The 22,195-nt window shown below is 48.3% G+C and overlaps 2 protein-coding genes across 15 annotated transcripts in view; one reads left to right on the plus strand and one right to left on the minus strand.

The window, feature by feature from the left end:
• LCOR (ligand dependent nuclear receptor corepressor) overlaps positions 1-6,400 on the plus strand; it is a 144,356-nt gene extending 137,956 nt beyond the window's left edge. For all 14 annotated transcript variants that reach the window (XM_066238730.1, XM_066238735.1, XM_066238734.1 and 11 more), the window contains one exon: positions 234-6,400. In XM_066238730.1, coding sequence (XP_066094827.1) covers positions 234-5,286 — 5,053 coding nt within the window. In that variant the 3' untranslated portion in view covers positions 5,287-6,400. The remainder of the gene's footprint in view (positions 1-233) is intronic.
• Positions 6,401-18,686: 12,286 nt separating this feature from the next.
• SLIT1 (slit guidance ligand 1) overlaps positions 18,687-22,195 on the minus strand; it is a 200,288-nt gene continuing 196,779 nt past the window's right edge. The window contains exon 37 of the mRNA XM_066240548.1: positions 18,687-21,839. Coding sequence (XP_066096645.1) covers positions 21,601-21,839 — 239 coding nt within the window. The 3' untranslated portion in view covers positions 18,687-21,600. The remainder of the gene's footprint in view (positions 21,840-22,195) is intronic.

Below are 22,195 nucleotides of genomic sequence, written 5' to 3' on the forward strand. Positions count from 1 at the left end.
TTGCTTAAAAAGTATGAAGAATGTCACTAAACATTGAGAATAGAACAGGCTTATATTTTAAATAGGTAAATACTCATTTATTAAATAAAAAGTATATAGGCATTTAGAAGAAGTTTTTGCCAGAGTATTCACTTGCTTTCAACATGAGAGAAACATCTGGTGAATTTTATAATATAAAAATGGTTCTTTGGAAAATGACCATACTAATTCCTTCTTTCTCTTTATCTGTCTAGTGAGAACTCAACAGAGGCAATAGCAGTAGATTCTAACAGTCAGTCGAAGTCCCCCCTGGAGAAGTTTATGGTCAAACTGTGCACTCATCATCAGAAGCAGTTCATTCGTGTTCTGAACGATCTATACACTGAGTCTCAGCCGGGCACTGAAGACCTGCAACCTTCTGATTCTGGAGCAATGGAGGCAGCCACTTGCAACGCTGGCTGTGCCCAGCTAGGCACCAGACACAAGGAAAACGATGCTCTATGTCTCAGTATGAAGTCTCCTCCTTCCGTAGATTTGATAGTAGACTCATCAGGCTCTCACAGCCCTCTGTATTTGGGAGAAAAGGTCCTGAAGGAGCCTCCTCCTGAGACAAACTCTGTAGATGGACGAGAGAATGCCTTGACTGTTGTCCAGAAAGATTCCTCTGAACTTTCAACCACTAAACCTAATTCTGGGAGTTCAATGGATAGTTCCACTTTGGGATACCTCAGTACATCTAATTCTGCCTCGTTCAACTTCCATCACATCTCTAATAGCTTGGAGGGGCAAACCACTGGACAGGGGCAAGACCCAGATGTGAAAATATGTGAGGACGGTAAAGACCACATGCAGAGCTCAGCTTTAGTAGAAGGGCTAATTGCAGTAAACGCAGCAGCTGAGAAGAGTGAGGAGTGCAGCAGCGCTATTGTTTCTCAGAGAAATTCATTCAAAGCCTTATCAGAAGAGGCTTGGGACTCAGGGTTTACAGGGAATTCACCTAGAACTGCTGACAAAGAGAATACTTTACAATGTAGCTCAAAATCACCTTTGCGCCAGGATTTAGAGGGAAATGAGCAAGATTCAAGGCCAAAGCAAGAGAACCATCTTAACTCACTAGGAAGGAATAAGGTGGGTTACCATTTGCATCCCAGTGAGAAGGCCCAGTTTGATCATTCCAAAGATGGTTGGTTAGTCCCTAGCCCCGTGCCAGCTGTGCACAGAGCATCTAACGGACACTCACGAACCAAGATGCTGTCGGCCTCCATCAAGACAGCTCGAAAGAGTAAACGGGCATCAGGGCTGAGAATAAATGATTATGATAACCAGTGTGATGTCGTTTATATCAGTCAGCCAATAACAGAATGCCACTTTGAGAATCAAAGATCTTTATTATCTTCTCGGAAGACAGCCAGAAAGAGTACCCGAGGATACTTTTTCAATGGTGATTGTTGTGAGCTGCCGACCGTTCGCACATTGGCCAGAACTGTACACTCCCAGGGAAGAGCCAGCTGCTCAACCCTGGCATCAGAGGCGGTGGCCACTCCCAAGCAGACCCTCATTTCAGCCCCGAGACCCACAGTTGACGTGCAGCTTCCCAGAGAGGACAGCGCTGAAGAGCCAAGTAAAGAAATAACCTCCCTCGAAGGAGGCAAAGATGCTTCATCTGAAAAGGGACCTCTAGAGCCTGAGGTTTGCCCCGTGATGAATAAACCCAGTCCGACCAACTCCCTGGGGTCAGAAGAAATGACCGCCTCCAGCCCGGTGTGGCCTCCTCCTGCTCCCCTTCCTGAAGAGGACGTGCCCGAAGACGGCTCTGTGGCCTCAGCCCCCACAGCAGGGGGGCTGTCTTCCCCTGCCCGAGAGCAGCAACCAGGTGAGCTGCTGGACACAAAGGAGATGAGTGAACCCGAAGACTGGCCCCTGGTCCCCTCCACTGAGAGTGTTTTTGAGGGAGGCAGCGAAGATGTTTCTAGGCCTTGTTCTTCTCCTGAAATGGTCAGTAGAGCAGAAAGTCCTCTGTGCTCAGAAACTCAAAGCCCCCTGGTGAGCCTGGAGCCCCCAGCGAGCCTGGAGCCCCCAGTAAGCCTGGAGCCCCCGGCGAGCCTGGAGCCTTCCATGACCCTGGAGCCCCCAGTGAGCCTGGAGCCTTCCATGAGCCTGGAGCCCCCAGTAAGCCTGGAGCCCCCGGTGATCCTGGAGCCTTCCATGAGCCTGGAGCCCCCGGCGAGCCTGGAGCCCCCAGCGGGCCTGGAGCCTTCCATGAGCCTGGAGCCCCCGGCGAGCCTGGAGCCCCCAGTGGGCCTGGAGCCCCCAGTGAGCCTGGAGCCTTCCGTGAGCCTGGAGCCCCCAGTGAGCCTGGAGCCTTCCGTGAGCCTAGAGCCCCCGGCGAGCCTGGAGCCCCCAGCGAGCCTGGAGCCCCCAGCGGGCCTGGAGCCTTCCATGAGCCTGGAGCCCCCGGTGAGCCTGCAGCCCCCAGTAAGCCTGGAGCCTTCCGTGAGCCTGGAGCTCCCAGTGAGCCTGGAGCCTTCCGTGAGCCTGGAGCCCCTAGCAAGCCTGGAGCCCCCGGCGAGCCTGGAGCCTCCGGTGAGCCTGGAGCCCCCGGCGAGCCTGGAGCCCCCAGCGAGCCTGGAGCCTCCCGTGTGCCTGGAGCCTGCAGCGAGCCTGGAGCCTGCAGCGAGCCTGGAGCCCCCGGTGAGCCTGGAGTCTCCCGTGAGCCTGGAGCCCCCAGCGAGCCTGGAGTCTCCCGTGAGCCTGGAGCCCCCAGCGAGCCTGGAGCCTCCCATGAGCCTGGAGCCCCCAGCAAGCCTGGGGGAGGCTGAGGACAAGCAGAGCACCAGTGCCGAGGCTGAGGACACCCAGGAGCTGGATGAGCAGCCGCTCTCGAAGGACAGCAGCACTTTTACTGAGGAAAGTCCCAGTAAAATTGAGAGTGAGGCCGCAGGTGGTACAGGAACATTAGAGGAGGAGGGCAGTGATATAAAGCATCCTTCAGAACAAGGTATGTGTGAACAAAACATGGACTCACCTGAAGAGACCTTGGACAAGAAGAAAAAAGGTAAAAAATTTCCCGAGGCCTCTGATAGGTGCCTAAGGAGTCAGCTTTTCGATTCTTCCTCTGCTGATAAGGGCCTAAGAAATCAAAGTTCAGATTCTTCCTCTCCTTGCCCTGAACTCAAGGTTTCCAAAAATCCTGGTGCAAAACGTTCTAAAAAAGAAAGGTACCCTGGTGGGACTACACCTGAGGACTTTGTGACTGAGGGTCTCCATCCAGAAGGTCTAGAGGACACTGAAAACCCAGATGTCCACGAAAATCCCGCTGAGAAGGATGCTGAGCAGGAGGGCAAAGGAGGTGGGATCGTCACCAGACAGACGTTTAAAAACATGCTGGCAAAAGAGGTCAAAGTGGAAGAAGGAGATATTTTCCCCAGCAGTGACCTCATAGCCACAGCTGACCAGCCCCTGCCTGGAGAGAGACTAGAAATCTATGTCCAGTCTAAGTTAGGTGAGAACAATGCTCATGACCCCTTAGAAAGTATTCCATGCATGTTCCCAGAGCAATCAGAAGAGAAGCCAGAACCTACTCCTGCACAAGACATGGAGAAGGTTGTAAGCGAGGTGGACAGTGCAGACACCCTGCAGAAAGGCGATGATGGCGACGCATCACCCAGCACACCAGGCTTGTCAACTAGTGGGAGTGCTGATGCCACTGGGCCCCCAAAATGGGCACCCAGGCTCACGAGACTGACCTCTTCGACCTACAACCTAAGACATGCTCATTCCTTGGACTCCTTGGATACTACAAAAGTGACTTCAGAAAGGGAAGCAGCACAAGAAAATCCAACACCAAATGACAACGACACATCGGAGGGTGGAGAGCCCTTGGGAGAGGAGGACGTGGAAGCAGTGGTCGAGGAGCAGCCCAAGTTCGTGGAGTGGTGTGCTGAGGAGGAAAACCAAGAGCTCATCGCCAGCTTCAATGCCCGATACGTGAAAGTTCAGAAGGGCTGGATCCAGTTGGAGAAAGAAGGCCAGCCAGCACCCAGAGCAAGGAACAAGTCGGATAAACTGAAGGAAATTTGGAAAAGCAAGAAGAGGTCACGGAAATGTCGGGGCTCATTGGAGGCTCAAAAGTTTTCTCCTGTTCAGATGCTGTTTATGTCAAACTTTAAGTTATCTAATGTTTGTAAATGGTTCTTAGAGACAACTGAAACCCGGTCTCTGGTAATCGTGAAGAAGCTCAATACTCGTCTTCCAGGAGACACCCCCCCTATCAAGCATCCTCTCCAGAAGTACTCACCTTCCAGCTTGTATCCCAGTTCACTACAGGCTGAACGCTTGAAAAAACACTTGAAGAAATTTCCCGGAGCTACTCCTGCTAAAAACAACTGGAAAACGCAGAAGCTCTGGGCTAAATTTCGAGAGAATCCTGTCCAAGTGGATCCAGAGAAGGGCAGTGACATCAGCCTTGGCCCCAGCTCTGAAGTCAACAAAGAGGAAGTCAAGGAAGGTAGAAAGAGCCATCCTCCCACAAGCTCACCTACTCCAGCCAGTACCCGGATCCTTAGAAAATACTCCAATATTCGAGGAAAGCTCAGAGCCCAGCAACGCTTGATCAAGAATGAGAAAAGGGAAAGCCCATCTGCTCTGGCTGGAGAAGGTAGACAGAGTTGTAAAAGTGTATGCATTAACCCCCTGATGTCTCCCAAGCTTGCCCTGCAAGTGGATGCTAATGGCTTTCCCATTAAGCCCAAGAGTGCTGATAGAATGAAGGGAAGGAAAGGGAAGCAAACTTCTGAAATCTTGCCAAGAGCTGAAGTTCGGAATAAACGCAGAAGGACCGAAGGTGGCAGCACTCAGGACCGGAAAAACAAGGGACCTGTGATGAAAGCCAGCAAAGAAAAGCATATTGATGGAGCCACCAAAATATCTGTGGCCAAGAAGCCAGCTGCAAGGGACAGAGTCAGCCAACTGCCCAAAAAGACAACTTTGAGAGAGAATAAGGTGAAGATCCCTAAAAAGTCCTCTGGGAAGAGCTGCCATTCGGCCCGAAAAGAAAAAGAGAATACAAATAAAAGACCCACCCAGCACTCTGCCTCTGAGAAGGGGATGAAACCTGCAAAGCAAAGAGGGGCAAGTGAATCCTCTTCAAGGCCACAGAAAGCCACAAACAGGAAGCAGAGCAGTGGAAAGGCTCGGGCCAGACCCTTGACGAAAACCCCAGAGAACAGTGTAGCCCAGAGAAAGCGAAAGCTGAAGGCCAAGCTGGACTCTTCCCACAGCAAACGGAGGCGGCTGGATGCGAAGTGACCCGGAGGGTGGTAGCCAGGAGTAAAACTGTTCTAGAGAAGCAACCCTTTATTTTGCATTAACTAAATTCGCTTTTATAAGCTTATCAAGCCTTTCACATCCGCAGTTAATGAAGAACATCGCAATGTAGGATGTCAGAAAATGCATCTCAGATGGAGAAGGGAACTTGCAGAGTCTTTCTCTGAGGCTGAGTAAGGGAAGTTATATATTATATTCTGGTTGTTCCTTGGGTTTTAAACTTGGAACCACGCAGTTTTAGTGTTTAAAAGTACAGTGCCTTATTTATCCTTATTGTGTTTAAAATTTACAAAAGCTAAAAAGCTGACTTATGTGTTGAAAGGCTTGTATTTTATACTTGATGCACAAGCACTTGTACTGTAGCGAGAAGACCACCATCCTGCACATAAAGTAGCTTCCCAGCAGCTCCCGCTGGCGTCTGTACGTGCACAGGGCCCCTCTTTGCAAACCCCGGCAGTGAACTTCCCTCTCTGTCTCGTTTGTTTGTTTAACTGATATTTGAAAGCTAAACCAAATCATTTTTTATAGTATGTGGAGAATGCAGAGGGCATTTATAATTGTTGTAAAACATTAATATTTCTGTTACCCCTTTTTAAAGAATCATTAATTGTTGGTCACTGCTCTTACTTTTGATCTTTTGTCATTTGGAAAAAAATGGATTCTAAATTATGTACCCCTGAGACAGAAGGTGTGTTACCAGGTGATAATTTTGGTTTATGACCTCTAAAAATTATTTGCATTACTTGTTCTTACCGTCTTTTCCTTTTGGCCTTGTAAGCTTGCTAGCACTCTAACAAGGTTTCCTCCCCTCTCTTAGCTGTAATTTGGTAATTAGGGTGAGAGTGACTATTCTATTTTACCTTGAGTACTTTTATATTCAAAGAAAGCCAGAATGTTCCAGTAATAGAAAAGTCTAGGTGTGTGTGTGTGCGTGTACGTTTGGGTGCATTTGCCTGTGTCTGTTGGCCACAGATGTCTCCCATCCCCAGCTCCACAGTAAAATTCTCTCTTCCTGTGCACTGTGCTAGGGGGTTCATGAGCTGGATAATCAGCACAGGCCCCGTGGTTAAATGTGGCCCAGGGATTCTGTGATCATCCCGCAACCACTGTCAGAAGAGCACAGTTATGGAAAGGTCACAGCAAACTTGCAGTGGAGGAAGTAGCTCCCGTGTCTCGGAGTGGGGCTACACGCCCTGCGCCTGGAGCTGCTGTTCATGTGGGTGTCCATGTTCAGAGTGGGTGTTCGTATTTCTTGGTTAGCATCATATTCGTAGTTCATGCTTGTAGTATCACTCCTGCCTCTGCCATGTCAGGCTCAAAACTGAGAGCTGTAGTGTTTGTTACTGATAATGTTTGCCTTTCCCCGGGTGAAGCCTGAGAGGGGTGTACTGGCTTTACCTTGGTGCCTATTACATTGCTTCATTATAACACAGTCCATATTCACCATTTCCATCGGGCCACTCTACAGAAAGGCTTGGTTGTCAAAACTTCAACCAGCTTCTCTAACATGCTCTGTCACCAAATTAGGCTTGTATGGACAGTTGCTCCTCTATTCTTTCTGTTAAAAATTGTCCCATGCAGATTATTTCACATCAGTGTAAATAAACCCAGATGAACTTTTCTTATGCTTTAGTTTATCTGAATTATGATAAAACAGACCTCCTGCCCAGTCTGTGAAAGGCTAGCTGTATATGTACAATGAAAACTTCTGATGATTGGATAGGACTGGAAAAAAGCATTTGATTCCTGGGAAGTTAAGAAACGTGTTGAATTTCATAGATAGCGAAGCTTACTATCTTCAGTGAAGCCTTGAATTTATTTTTATGTCTCCTCTATCCCACAAGTCTTCTATTTTATTTTTTACTATCTCTGACTATGGCTATTCAAGAGCTACCTATATAATGAGACTGCTGAGTACGTGTGTCAGCACCCTTTCTCAGCATTAAGTTGCACAGAAGCATTAATATGTTTTGAGTAGGTTCATTTAATCTTTTAAAAGTGGTTTTAAAGTTTAAAAATATCTGTTTTAGAGTTGGCACTGGATATTGTTTTTGTGGTGACTTCCAGCTGAGGGTTGCTGATGTCAGTGTGCTGATTGCTGTGCACACGCCCGAGGTGCCCCCTTAGCTGCATGTAGACTACCTTGGAAGGGTGCTTGCATTAGGTTGGCATTAAGTGAGTGGAACTTTTCCAGTTCCTGGTATATAATTCATTCCATTACTTTAATAAGTTCTTTTTCTTTTGTAAAAGCGTACTTTGAAAGAATAGCTGTCGCTCATTCTGAAAAGCATTTAAGAAAAGTTATCAATGTGTATGTATTTATTTATATACCTAACAATGCAATGGATCATCTTTAAAATCAACTTACACTTTATAGTAGTGACAACATTTAAATAGAGTGGCATTTGAAATAATTATGAGATTAAAAGTTTAGAATTATTTTTAAATTTGTTGAATCTCATTTTTGCTGATTCAGTTAATTTTGCTAATAGAAAAAAGAAAGAAAAGAAACTCAAGGGCTGGCTCTGGAAGGCCCCTTCACACTTCCAGCAGATGCTGTCCCCTAGACACCTCCAAGCCCAGGCTTGATACTGATTCAAGTCTCCCCTTGTTTTCCCTCTCTTGCAAAGACCTTCTCATCGCCACCTTCACATTATGGCTCGCCACCAGACACAAATCCATTCTGGATTCCAGATCGGAAAGAAATTCTGCTGGGCCTGTGCTCAGTGAAGTGACTGTCCCACTGCTGGAGCTGAAGTGACTGACCAGAGACCGCTGGTATTCTCTCTCAGGTTTTGGAGGAGCTGGGAGATTGTCTGAGAAACAATCACTGAAGCCCCACCATAGCTCCCCAGAGCTGGGCCCTGTTCTGGAGACCCATTTTCTATCCCACGAGGCTCCCTGGGGTTTGGGAGACCACCAGGGGGGCCTCGCCCTGGCACTTCCTCAGACAGGTGATGATCTTGCAGCGCAGCAGGAAGGCCATGAACCTTTGTTCTGCTCCTGAGGCTTCCTACATAGGAATGTTATTAGTGTCTGTTAATCCACAGTTGTTGGTCCCTCCCATTCCTTAGGTTGGCCAGTTCTATTGTGTCTATATTTCATTAAGACTTCTACACAAGCCTTATCTAAAAAATAACCTGAGGCTGTGGCTGTCTTGCCTCGCTGCTGTGGGAGTATGGATAGAGAGATGCGGTTCGTCAGCCCTTCACCTATGCAGGACTTCTCATGGAATCCTCTGCACACCATGTGCTGTGCAGGCGAATCCCTCACTGTTCAGACACTGAAGCACTCCAGACAGTTGCTTTGAACTGAAGTTCGATCTCTTTCCTGCCTTGTGATAGAGAGCAGTCACTCATTTATGGGCAGCATTCCTGTTGATCAGTGGACCTAAGAGTCAAGTAGGAAAGGACAATATACTATGTGGTGCAAGCTGGAGAGTCTAGTGTCAGCATCAGCATGTTGGGTGGGACTGGGATGGACTTTCCCAGGTTGCTGGCCTAAGGAGCCACACCCAGTCCTCCTGGCTATAGGGCTCTCGTTTGGCTTAGAGATGATCTGTCAACAGACTACAGACTGGGCTGGTTGCTCTTTTGTAAATAAAAGTTTTTTGGAACAAAGCTACTCCCATTTGTGTATGGCTTGTCTGTGGCTGCTTTCCGGCAGAGTAGAGTAGCTACAACAGAGTCCACGTGGCCCACAGAGCCAAAAACATTTACTATCTGGACCTTTAAGAAAAAAGTTTGCTGACCTTGCTTGAGAAAACAATCCTTTTTCAGGAACAAACCTTCCTTGTTGTGTCTTCTCCTTTCTTCTGCCTCTTTTCCTCTCTGTCCTCTACCTTTCTTCTCCTTCTCTGTATCTTACCTTGGTTTTGTTCTTCCTTTTCTATTTCCTGAGTTCTTCTTGCTACAAACGAGACTGGCTCCATCACTGCTCTAGCACATTGAATGTCATCACCTGTCCTTTCCTCCCATCTTCCCTCTTAGAATCGCCCGTCACAGTAACCGAAATGAGGTCCCCTTTAGCCAACAGTCAGACCCTGAGAGCCAGTAGGAACCCAGAATTCTAAAATTTTGAGGCCTGGACCTTTCATTTCACTATTTTTGTCATAGACCTGAGACCAGCTTCACTTGTTTATTTCTAAAGTAAGCCAAGATTCTGTTTCTTTCAAAATTAGTTGAGGCAACATTAATTAGATGTTCAGTTTTCTGGACCTCACATTTAGATATGGAAAAAGTCTTCACAGAGGGGAAACAAAGTCTAATCACAAACCCAAAGCATTGTTTATTATACCAGTCTCTAAGAAGATAAAACTATTGACACTGATTTTTTTTTCAGTTCCATACTCTTCTTTCAAAATAATTTTATTAAAGGCAAGCCAACAAGTACAAAATAGTAGAGTAGAGGCTTGAAGGGCATTGGAAAAGAATATTAGTAAATTAGAGCCTGGCCTGATGCTGGTTCGAAACCCTAGACTTGCCCGTTCAAGGCACATACGACGAGTCAGTGAACAGCTCGAGTGAAACAACTACTGCTTGTCCCTGCCCCTCTGTAAAATCAGTAAATCGCTTTAAAAAATAAAGGAAATTGGAGCATACTATAACCTGAGTATGACTGAGAATTTTTGGTTAATCTTTAAATAAATCCAGTCAACTTTCAAGGTATTAGTTTTCCCCCTCCCCCAAAACTCAAGGATAAGTTTCTGTGATAACTTTTTAAAAATGAAATTGAATGTCTTGTCAGTGAAAAAAATTTTGTCAGGATTCCCAAAAGAGTAGGACTTTTGTTTTGAATAAATAATTATCATCTTGAATTCTTAGCTATAAATTTCTATCTTTTTATGGCTTGAGACCCACTGAAATACTGGCAATTTTTTGTGTAAGTGTGAAATGTTTATATCACATCAGCAAAGCAGCCCCCACATTCCATCAGTAAATACTCTTCCCTGAGCTTGCTCCCAGATCGTCTTCAGGGGGAAAAAATAAATAAAAAGATTATTGTATTTAAAATAAGCAGAATTATGGGAAGCCTTTGGGCTACCATCAATATAATTCATCCCTTGAAACATCAAAAGAAACTGCTATTATATTCTACAGTGATGGACTGGAAGACGTTGGAGGTCTGACCTCTTTAAAGGTAATGAATCATACTCTGGTCAGAACGCCGATGGCTGCTCCTGGCTCAGGGTTTTGTTGGGCTGTGCTGGGGACCCAGGGCACCAACCACCTTGGGTGCTTAGCAGAGGGTGTCCCTGCTTATGCTTTTCTCCTTGGAATTGAACTGAAGCTGGTCAGTTCCTTCCATCACTACCCGCCTGTCTGGTCTTCCTTTTCTCAGAGCCGGTGGTGGATGCTTGGCACTTCGGAGCCATCCTTGGCTCTGCCCTTCGGAGGGGGCATTGAGCAGCTATGCTCGCCTGGTGGGCGCGGCGACACAGGCTTTCTCACCTACCTGGGACCATCCCATTGAACACAGGGTACTCAGTAGGCAGGCCACAAGAAAGTATAGACTGCCCATTTTAAGAAAAGGAACCTGATGCTCATGGTTTTATAATATGCCAGAGGTTGGAGGAATGTATTTTACTTTTTTTTCAAATGGTCATTTTGAAAATAACAGACCATATGTGGCCCTCACAGCCTAAAACATAAAATATTTACTACCTGGTCCTTGACAGAAAAGTGTTGCTGACCCTTGCAATATGTCACTCAAGATCAAATTGTGTAGACCGTTAGGTACAAACTTTTTTCCCACATAGCCCGGCATTGCAACATTTCTTTCCTTTTGGATTTTAGGGTACCTTGGGTGCTCACCTCAGCACAAGGCTGTGTTGCACATTATCCCTGAGTAATGCTTGTGTATTAAAGAACAAGAAATTATCCCCCCCATGTTGATCGATTATTCATTAAAGTGTAGACATACAAATCTTATCTACTAGGGTAAGTAGTTAAAACTCAAAAGTACAAAGTCAGACTGAAAGTACTGCAGTCTTTGTCATGTTTATGAATCTGGGTGAACTGGACTCTGGAGAAGCATCCTGCCTGGCTGTGCGCAACATGAAGGGAATTACTAATGAGCATAAAGCCTAAACCAGTGCCTGTAAATTCAGGGGTTGTCAAACTTTTTATAAAAACCGCCCACATTTGCAGTGCTGGTCAACCTGGTCCCTACCGCCCACTAGTGGGCGGTCCAGCTTTCATGGTGGGCCAATCGCAGCGCTGTTTGATTGCGCGGTAGGGACCAGGTTGACCAGCACTGCAAAAGTGGGCGGTTTTTATAAAAAGTTTGAAGACCCCTGAGTGGTCTACGTAAATGGCTGGTCTTTGCCTGTTGGAACCTTGAACTCAGACCACCTGTTCTCAGCTCTTAAAAATACCAGCATGGCCAGCAAAGCCACCCAGTCGGGCCTGACTCACCTCGTTTTGAGGAGACACCCCTGGCCCCGTTGTCTCTTTCTTCCCTGTCCTGCTGATGCCACCAGCCCCTTTCAGGAGGCATTGTCTCTGGAACATCTGCCACCTCCAGGTGCTTCACTCAACACCTGTATGTCCTGTTAGAAGCATTTTTCCTTTTGTAACTTTATTTTTCTCCTAATACTTAGCCATTGGGTCCAAATGCTATTAAATTTATCAACTTTTTCACCCTCATTGTTCTCTATAATCTACACCTCTATCTTGTAGCTAAAACTACAGTACTTGGGAGCTAGTTTGCAGAATAGATGCTATACAGACAAGAATTGCATAATTCTGTATATTTATTCCACAGGTAGAGATTAGTTTTAGAGCCACTATAGTTTAAGGTTATTAGTTTCACCGGTGACTTCTACATTCTTAGTAGTGCTAGGAGACTGTGTTAGTGACTATGGTTTCAAATACATGTATAATACATATTTATACACACCACTGTGGAATCTATTTCATTGTGTAAATAGTGTATTTTCCTGTTCAAATGCTTCTATAGAAAGTATTTATTTTAACAACAAAAATAAAACTGTCAAAAGGGCTTTCCAAAAAAGTGTTCTTTCTAGCCACCCATCCTCCCCAGCTCCTGTGCTCGGCCATTGAACCCCCAGATGACACAGTGAAGGCAGAAGGTTGGGGCCTTGGAACCCTCACTGTTTGGGGGCAGATGCAACGTGGATTTGGAACCTGAGTGCACCCCCCCCCCCCACTGCCACCCCATCCCAGAACAAAGTGGGTCTCCCACCATCGGTATGCTGCGCCAGGTGTGGCATCAGGGTTAGGCTCAGGCAGCCCACTTTTTGCATACACAGTTGGTACGTTCACCTGTGCGCCTCAGCAGCCTGTGCAGGGAAATGAGCCTTAGTTGTAGCCCCAAGGAAATCCAGACCCCTACCTTTGAGATATGGAGAAACCACTGGTTGCCTAAAGAAAGTGTGGAGTTGTATTTTAGTCTTTCTCATGTTTGTGAAAGACACCTGTTCCCACTCTCATCCATGGGAGATAAGCACGTTTTGTTTCATACCTTGGCATTCCTCCCCCTCTTCCTCTTTGCCCTCCCCAGCCTCACCTGTAGCCAGTAGTTACAGAACAAGACCATTTGTTCTAGATATGTGCAGCTTTACTTCTCAGGAGTCCTGGTTTGCAGTTCAGAGCACCCCTCGATGTAACGGAACCAATGCTTTCCAATCATGTCCCTCTTTCCTAGGCACCCCTGTCTGTGTCGTAAGTCTCATTCCATCGGGCTGACTGGACTGAGGGCTGCAGAGAGCTTGGGACTGAACCACAGGATTTAGTCATCCTTTTGAATCTTGCCTTGCATATTTACTTTGGGCTTCCCTTTGGCTTTTCCAAACAAACGAGGACACTTGAACGGTAATGCTGGAGAATGTTTTTTCTATGATACTCTTTGTAAGCAGATCTGATTTTAAGATGAAATGTGAATGGGTAACTAGGTGCCAGGGAATTTAGCACTGAACTAAGACAGACAGAACTTTTTCTAACCTTTGCAGGAAAAAATAAGTTTTGCTTGCATCTAAATGTTCACAAGAGGTAATGTAAATAGTTTTTAAAAAATATTTATTATATGTGCTGTATACAGATTCATGTTCTGAGTGATGTTGGTTTGCATTGTAGTATTGTAGAAGAATATATTTGGAGCAGTGGACGTCCTTTCGTAACACAGTTCACACATGGAGAAAGAACAAAACCCAGCAAGTTGAGAGCTGATTGGGGCATTCAATCTGTAATGTTACATCACATCCAAGCTTTAATTGCCCCCTCTTCTTGTCTGGTTATGTTATATATTACACACGCGCATGCACACACACACATACACACACCTGTGTATGATAAACTGGTCAGTGGTCAGTCCCAGATCTGCAGAGCAGATTGCCAGGTGTTCTTTTCAATGTGTTGCCTACAAGCAATAAGATCCTAGATAATAACATTGATTCCGGGCTCCGCACGGGCCCTTGTCTCAGAGGATAGGGTGGGGGGTAGAACAGCTCTTGCTAAGACCTCTTGCCTTTGCCTGAGAGGTTGCTGTACTTGAATTTGTGCTTCTGTTTGTCTGCACGCTCCTTCCAGTCATAGAAACTCTAGCAGTGGATGAGAAATCTGCCAGCACCAGATACATCCAAAATTGGGCATAGAGATTGAAAAATACCAGTTTTCCATGAATTGGAAAGGGCTTCCAGCTTCTAGTTGAGGCAAAGCTCACTTGGCTATAGAATAAATGTATGAACTTTTTGCATTAGAAGTTTAAATGGCCAATTTAAAGTCCTTTGACTGTATCTGAGCTACTTTGCAAAGCTAGCCCGTTTCCTGGAATTTCCTGTGCCTGGGTTTGAAATGTCGGAGGCTCCCTTCAGTGTCGGGAGTCAAACCTTTTAGGTGAGTGCAAAGAGGGCAGATGCTCCTCCATGTCTCCCAGCGTGTCCTGTTCAACAGGTTTCGAAGCTGTTTAGCAGCCTCTCCTTTGACCGTCCTAAACTTTACGAACAATACCCCACACCCAAATAACCATTAATAGAATAATGTAGTTTTCTAGGCTTTTGGAATATGTCTTCTCTTTTGTATTTATGATGGTGTTTGGAATTTTTCACTAGTGATTTTTTTAGATTGCAGTGGATGCATTAGGATGAAACTTTCCATTGCTGAGCCTGAAAGCAGGCAAGAGGAAAGAAACTGACCTATGTTGTATCCTTGGGAAGGTGACTACTTCTTGTGGTGGGGGGGCGGGGAGGGGACATTGTAGATTATGTGGGAGTAAAATAGAATTCTGGCCTGAGGCGTCCCAAGTCTTACTACTTTGTAATAATCCCCTTGCTAGCCTCACTTAATCTCAATAGAAGCCTGCTGTTTACCCTCAGGGAACAAGTAGTTTTCAAAATTGAGCTCCAAGGTCATAGGCCGGTGCCTATGTGCAGGCATTGGTCATCTTTTGAACTCATGGCATTATTTTCCCATATGCATTATGATATTGAGAAATTCCACCCCAACCTGTATGAAAAGCACAGCCCAGGGTCCCACGTCAGGCCAGAGTTAATGCCTTTGAGGGGCCCATGCAATTTCACTGAAGCTCAGGTGCCATGTTGGGTTTTTATTCTTTTCAGGACCCTTCAGATGAGTTTAGGGCGAGGGCTACTGATTCGGCTGTGGACCCAGAGAGCTCTGAGATGAATCTCTACCGTTCCTTTAAAGGTCTTTTTGGTCCCTCCCCGTGGTGTCATTGCCGAGGTCAATCTCGTAGTTGTTCAGATGTGCTCCTTTTTTGCCGTCTTGTCTTAGCCAGTGATCCAGACACCCACGGAGAGTCTCCAGAGGGCCCAGCCCCTTCGCAGTACCAAGTGTGCGCTCCTGACCTGTGTACATGTGGTCTTTCCAAAAGCAATGACATGCGAAGTTCTGCAGATGGTTATCAGATGATCAGCGTGCATCTCCCCGGGCCTGGATTTCCACTACGTTAGCGAGTGTAGGAAAATACTGTGTGTTGTTAATGGATGAAAATTCAATGTATGCTGTGAATTTGTTGGTTTGAAACATTGAAAATTTTTCATTAGACAATGTTTACATACCTCACCTGAAGAACCTTTGAGAGTGTATATATGAAATTTTAAAATATATTAAGTTGCTTTAAAACAATATGTATAGCTATAAAAGTTGGAGTTATTTTAACTTTGAATATGTACCAAGTCTCCTAAATATTGAAATCTTGTGGACTTTCTGTGCTTCTGTGTTTGGCTTTCCCCTTAGGCCACGTAGGAAACTGTTCTTGTTACTGGTGAAGGGGCCCTCGCCGAAATCCAAGCTTGGAAGGATTTCCTTTGTTGTTTCAGATTTTCTTGTTTGGTTTGGAGGGATGAGGTTTGGATCTAGAGGATGTATGGGAGGGATTTCTCTAACATTGACATCTATTCCATGAGCTTTTTCTAGGCGCTTATTTTATTGCAGCATATTAAATTTCTTTGATATTAATGCGTGTTTGTGTAGTCACTGGAGAGGGTACCGAACGCGTCGAAGCCCAGCATTCAATTTGTAGACTGGCGCAAAGTTGCCAAGTTGCCAAAAGGAACCAAAAGGCAATCCTTTCTCATACTTCTGCCTCAGCCCTGGTGTTGGGGCTTAAAGGGACATTGTTGGCTCGATCTGTAGCCATTTTGTGAGTGATGCCTAACTTCAGGGAAAAGAACACATGATGGGTGGGCCCTTGGGAATCCCTACATCAGAGTTGGAATGGTGCCAGCACTTCATCCTGAAGAGCAGGGGTCAGTTGAGGTCAGGGAGGCTCCTGACCTCAGGTAAGCAGCTGTTAAACCTCGGGGTGATACGCGCAGGCACCAGGGGGAGCTGCCCCAGCTCTCTGTATCCCATGTTGGGCTATGGCCAAAAGGTGGCAGGAAATTCTTCCGTTTCCTTGCCTCGTGACCTGTTTCATTACATTCTTTCCTTCGGATGGGTCTATTTAAGGATCCATTTGTCTAGGCATTTCTCTGAAATCAACCATAATTCCATTAACAGGTGTGTCTGACGGTGGCCATTGGCATGCCGACTACACCAGTGAGAGCCCTGCGTTTGGTCCACCGCTTCTTAATTGGGAGAATTGTCTCGTTCCAGATAAGGACTTTTCATTGTTTAAACAGACTTCTTTCCCTCCCATATTCATTTTGTGGTAGAATAACTAGAATATGATATAAGAGGTGCAGACTCGCTTGGGATGAAGGGACATCTCTAAAATTAGCTCTGAGGGTTTAGGGTATAAGGATGATAAGAGCTGCATTATCACTAATCAGGAAAACTTGGCAACTCTGCCTCCGGCCCAACCATGCCCTGTGGTGCCCGTCCTCTTGCGTGAGGATGTCTTTTTTTTTTTTTTTAATATAGTGAGAGTAGGGAAGGCAGAGACACTCCCACATGCACCCTGACCAGGATCTACTTGGCAAGCCCACTAGGGGGCGATGCTCTGCCCATCTGAGCTCTTGTTCCATTGCAACTGCAGCCATTTGTTTTAGCTCCTGAGGTGGAAGCCATGGAGCCATCCTCAGTGCCTGGGGCCAACTTGCTCCAATCGAGCAGTGGCTGTGGGAGGGGAGAAGGAGAGCTAAGCAAGAGCCGAAGGGGTGGAGAAGCAGATGGGCGCTTCCCCTGTGTGCCCTGACCTGGAATCGAACCCAAGACGTACATATGCCAGGCCGATGTTCTACCACTGAGCCAACCGGCCGGGCCTGGGTGGGGATGTCCTTTTATCTGTGAAACCTTGCCACTTATTTTACACTACCTCCGTGGTTGCACACTGGTGAGTCACAGACACTTTATTTTAGCACATTGCTGTGCTGGGTTTTTTTAAAGATTTTTAAACTAGGAGTGTTTACATAAAAATTGGTTTCTGGACTCCCTTTAAAAAGAGATAATGAAGATCTGACCAAATTGGTGCATGATAAGAATCAGTTGGAGCTCAGTAGGTTGGAAAATGTGTCCTTCAAGTCACCACTGTCCCTGTCAGTTACCATTTGCCCCCATTTATTACAGTGGGGAAATAGGTCTCTACCCGCTGCTTAGTCAGAAGTGGCAATACTGATAATGGCCCCAAAGGGCGTGTGCCCAGTTCACTGACTTAGGTAACCTACTGACCACTCAAGACACTTGAGCTTTTTTTTTTCTTTTTAAGTGAGATTAGGGGAGATAGACTCCCACATGCACCCCACCAGAATCCACCTGGCAACCCCCGTGTGGGGCCAATGCTCAGCCCATCTGGGGCTGCTCTCAGCTGAGCTATTTTTAGCACCTGAGGCAGAGGCTCTACGGAGCCATTCGCAGTACCCGAGGCCGATGTGCTCGAACCAATGGAGCTACAGCTGTGGGAGAAGGAGAGAGAGAGAAGGGGGAGGGGTGGAGAAACAGATGGGCGCTTCTCCTGTGTGCCCTGACCAGGAATCGAACCCAGGTCATCAACATGCCAGGCTGACGCTCTACCACTGAGCCAGCCAACCAGGGCCAACACTTGAACATTTAACCCTGTTTTAATTAACCCATTTTCTCTTATGTACCTGATTCATTACAGTTCTTCCAAAATCCCTAATTGCTTTAAAGGCACTACAGTAGTTACTATCACTGCCCAATTTCAAAGAGACTGTGCTGTTATGGTGTGGCTTGTGTGACCATCACCACAACCCTGGTCTTCTATTTGGAAGTTAGTCTATATCTTGGCATCAGAGGAGGGCCAGCTGGGTCCCTTTAGTGTTAGAGGCCTTGCCCAGCCTGATTGCCAGTCCCTGGCCTCACTCAGATGTCATCTTACAAAACTCCTGCGTGGAATTTTGTATGTAGTTGGAAATCATTGAAGAACCATTGTAGCAGTCTGTTTGCCTCCTTTTTCCACTGATCCCTCAGAACCACTCTCCTGGCAACAGGCAGGATAGCCTTACACGATAGTCTGAGAAGCCACACTGCTTTCTAATCCGTTGCCCTGAAACTCTGAAACCTTCAGTGCCAGGTTAAATATGGGTGTAGCTCTACACAGACTTACAAAACGTGGGGTGTGAGATGAAGGGAAGGGAGACGAGCAGCCTCCCAGCTCTCCGTGTGTGCTGAGCAGTGCCAGGCGCTGCCGTCACACTGGGCCCCAGGGAACCGTGACCCGGCTGTCTCCCAGACCTTTCCTTCTGTCTGCAGGAAGAACAAACCTCCTTTGCCACTTCAGGAAGACGTCCCATTCGTGCCATAGCTGGGAGCCATCGGCGGACCATGGCTGGTGTGTGGGCAGCCTATAGAAGCCCTTGAACCCAGCAGGGTGCATGTCAGCAGCCCCCACTCCTCCTCAGTTCAGAAAAAGAAATCAACAAGGCAGAACCTGAGTGAATCAATGTCATGTTCACATGAAAGACAACAGACAATATTCAACATGTTCTAAAGCAACACTTCTAGGCAAAGGGCAGGTGTGGCTCCCTCACGGTCCTGTTCTAAAACCAGTCTCTCTAAAAGACCCAAAAGAGGCTGCAGAAACCCCCAAACAGAATGTCACAACTACAGAGCATCTGAAAATCAAACGAGACAGTGGATGTTGACTTTAACATATAAAAATACTATAACAAAATGAAATACAAATATATATTAGAATCTGTTAAGTATTCTGTATAAAGAGATACTTTTGTGGTTAGGCTAACAACAGGCAAAGAGGAAACAAAGTCCGGCCTTTTCCATCTTCAGACACCGTCACAGGGAGCCCGGGCTGCTGTGGCCGGCAGTGCCGCCTGAGTAGCAGCAAGCTCGGGACTCACCTGCTGGTGTCTCTTCGGTGTGTTCTGAATGGGAACAGACAATGGCAATGTCCAAGTGAACTGAAGGTCTTCACCAAAGGGATGGCAAGTTGTGGAGATGACTTCTCAGATAGATGATTTCGTGGTACCCTCTGGGACTCAGCGGGCCCAGATGTGAGCAGGCGAGATGAGTGGATTCGGGTCCTTAGCAACTGGCAGGTTGGTGGCTGAGTTGAGGAAAACTTGGTCCTGGGGTGCATGGCTCTTCTAGCCCCTTGCTTCTGTCACCCCTGTGGTATTTCCCAATTTTCCTGCTCAATCAAGAGCAAGTGTAGAGCTGGGTTGAGCCAGAGCCTTGTGGAGAGGCCAGCAGGGCCAACAGCGAGCTCGTAGGGTGTTCCCTGTGAATACTCCGTCCTCTGCCCTTCCCACCCCATGGCACTCAGGCTGCAGAACTCCTGGCAGCCATCACCTGTTTGCAGGTATCCTTTCTACTTCCTGCAAAGTAAAGAGGCCCCTGCCAATCAGGGCCCCTCAAGCCTGGGAAAGTGCTTCTCCAAGGCGGTAAGGAATGGTGGTGGCCAGGGGAAGGTATGTTACTCAGGGTTGGTGGGCCCGAGAATGCCTCTGTTCCACGGAAGGAACAAACGAGCTGCACTTGAACTGTCCTGCCTGTCCACCCTGGTGCCAGCTATTCTGCAGAGTCCCTCAGTGGCCCAGAAACTCTAGGTACAACCGGCATGCTATACAGCGAGGTCCACGCAGCTGTCCACAGGGGCAGAGGCGCTGCGGTCCTGTCAGAGCTCCATGAAGACAGAGCCCAGTGCCTGGTGAGGGCACCACCCCAATTAGGCCAGGCAGGGTCCTATTCCCATTCCAGGGGTCCCAGACTAAATTCATTGGCCCGAGTCCTGGTGTAGTGGAACATGCCAGGCTCCCATAGTCACAGGTGGCTCCTGCCCTCGACTACTGAGCAGCAAAGCCCTCACCAGCCTGCAGCACCCCCCCCCCAACTGCCACGGTGGCTGAGGACAGAGGCGCACTCCCCACCCCTGCCTTCTGTTTGCAGATGGAAGGAGCCAGGAAAAGGGTGTGCTCACCCCCCCCTTGCCCACCTGGGTTCCCCCAGGGTACATTGTCTTGGAGAGACATCTGAGACAAGGGAGTGTACCCTGTCTTCGTGCCAGCCAACTTGCTATTTAAGCTCAAAGATCGTCTTTCTACGTTTTCATTCTGCATGGAGGAAGCATTTGTAGTCATACAGTCACATATTCAGTGACTCTTCAAATACTGAGTCCTTGCAAAAGCCTATGGTGAGCTCCAGCCAGGGCCGAGGCTGTGGCTCCACTCTGTTCCTGAGTGTCCTGGTTGCCCCTGGGATTAGCTGGCATGTGTCCTCGAGGGCAGAACACCCACAGTCCCCAGCCCCGGTCAGGCACATAAATACTTGTTGATGTGGTTAATAAAGGATCTTCTAGCTCCTGCGGCTTCCCTCCAGGGGCCACAGTCGGAGGGGCTCCATTGTTTTAGTTGCTTTCCGTCCCCTTCTGAGCTGAGAGTGAGGCCCATGGGGAAGAAATTTCCCCAGAGTGACAGAGCCAGCAGGTTTCCTGATGCCTGGACCACTGCTCCCTACTGGTCTGCAGCGTGAGGGGCGCTAAACCCCATCAGCTCAGGAGGAAACTCATCCCTGGCCAATCAGCCTAGGCCACGCCCCTCCACCCTGTCCCCCTGCCGGGGGCTCACCAGCAGCGGGCTAATGGCTGGGGAAGCCCAGGACCAACGCCCTTTTGCTGGCTAATGCCTGGAGGTGGTGATGTTTATTCTTCTGAAACCAAGAACCCCCCCTGTCATTTTTGGTGGGGTCTGCCACCCCAATAAGTCCCAGTGACTGTTTCCTCCAAGTGAGCCCCCTCCTTGAAGCTACAATGGTCATCCCATAACTTTAGGATTCAGAGGTCTGGTCCTAAGACCCACCTCCACCCCAGGCCTCGTTTCGGAGGGTTCTCTGCCTGCCAATCAGCTCAGGGGCAAGGGTCAGTCCCTTCCTGGCCAGCAGGAGGGGCCCATCCCCTCCAGAACCTGGCCCACCACCCACAGAGGCTGTGTAGCAGAAGGAGCAGAGAGCCAGGCTGGGAGGCTGAGTCCTTCAAGGTTATCTGTAGGGGGCAAGGGGCCCTGGGGCCAGCAGGGGCCACAGACAGGAGGCAGAGGCTGGTTTGGGAAGGGGCTCGTTCCTTCTTCAGACCCAGGTCGCAGGCAAGGAGGGAGTGTCACTATTCTGCACTTCTTGGCCTGACCTCATGCACGTATTCATTCAACAAATATTTATTAAGTGCCTATTTGCGCAAGGCACTTCCGGAGAGGGCGGTCTGCAGCCAGGCCTCGCCCACCTGCTCAGCCCCCAGCTGCTGGGGCCGGCTTGAGAAAAGCTGCCCGGACCCTAAGAGGTGGGCCTCAGCCCACCCAAGAAGGTCCGGCCGCCCATGAGCCACGCTGGTGATGGCCCAACCCCAGCCCAGGTCTCCTGGTGGCCGTGCTTCTCACCAGCCCTCCCCCCACCCCATCGGCGCTGGGCACTATGCACAGAGGGCACAGCCACACTTGGTGGGCTTCTCCACCTCCTCAGCAAAGGAGGTCCCGTCGCTGCACTCAAAGGTGAACTTCCTCCGCTTCAGCCGCAGGCCCTGGCAGCAGCCCTGACCCGGGCAGGCGCCCCGGCACTCCACCCACGACAGCGGGCGCGTGGTCTGGCAGATGGCATAGCCCCTCTGGACCTGGTGAAAGTCCCGGACAGGGTCCCCCCGGCACTCGGACTCTGGATGGGACAGACACCAAGAGAAAGCCTCAGGGCACAAGTATGGGCCAGTGCTGCCTCCTGGGAGGCAGAAGGAAGAGGAGAGAGGGGTGAGGGGAGGGAGGCAGTAGAGGGCAGCATCCTCAGATGGGTCCTCTAAATCTCAGAGCCCGCCCTGTCCCCAGCATCCTCCCTGCCCAGCATGCACATGGACAGCCTCCTCCTGGGCCCGCAGTGCACTGGTGGGCTGCCAGGGCCCTCCAGCACAGACTGGGTGGCCAGGCTCCAGCCAGCTGCCACCGAGCGTGAGAAGAGCCTGGAGGCCTGGGAGGCTATAGTGCTAGAGAAGGGATTCGTGCTGGGAGGGTGTGGCCTAG

The sequence above is a fragment of the Saccopteryx bilineata genome, chromosome 7 (assembly GCF_036850765.1).
Source record: "Saccopteryx bilineata isolate mSacBil1 chromosome 7, mSacBil1_pri_phased_curated, whole genome shotgun sequence".
Classification (NCBI taxonomy): domain Eukaryota; kingdom Metazoa; phylum Chordata; class Mammalia; order Chiroptera; family Emballonuridae; genus Saccopteryx; species Saccopteryx bilineata.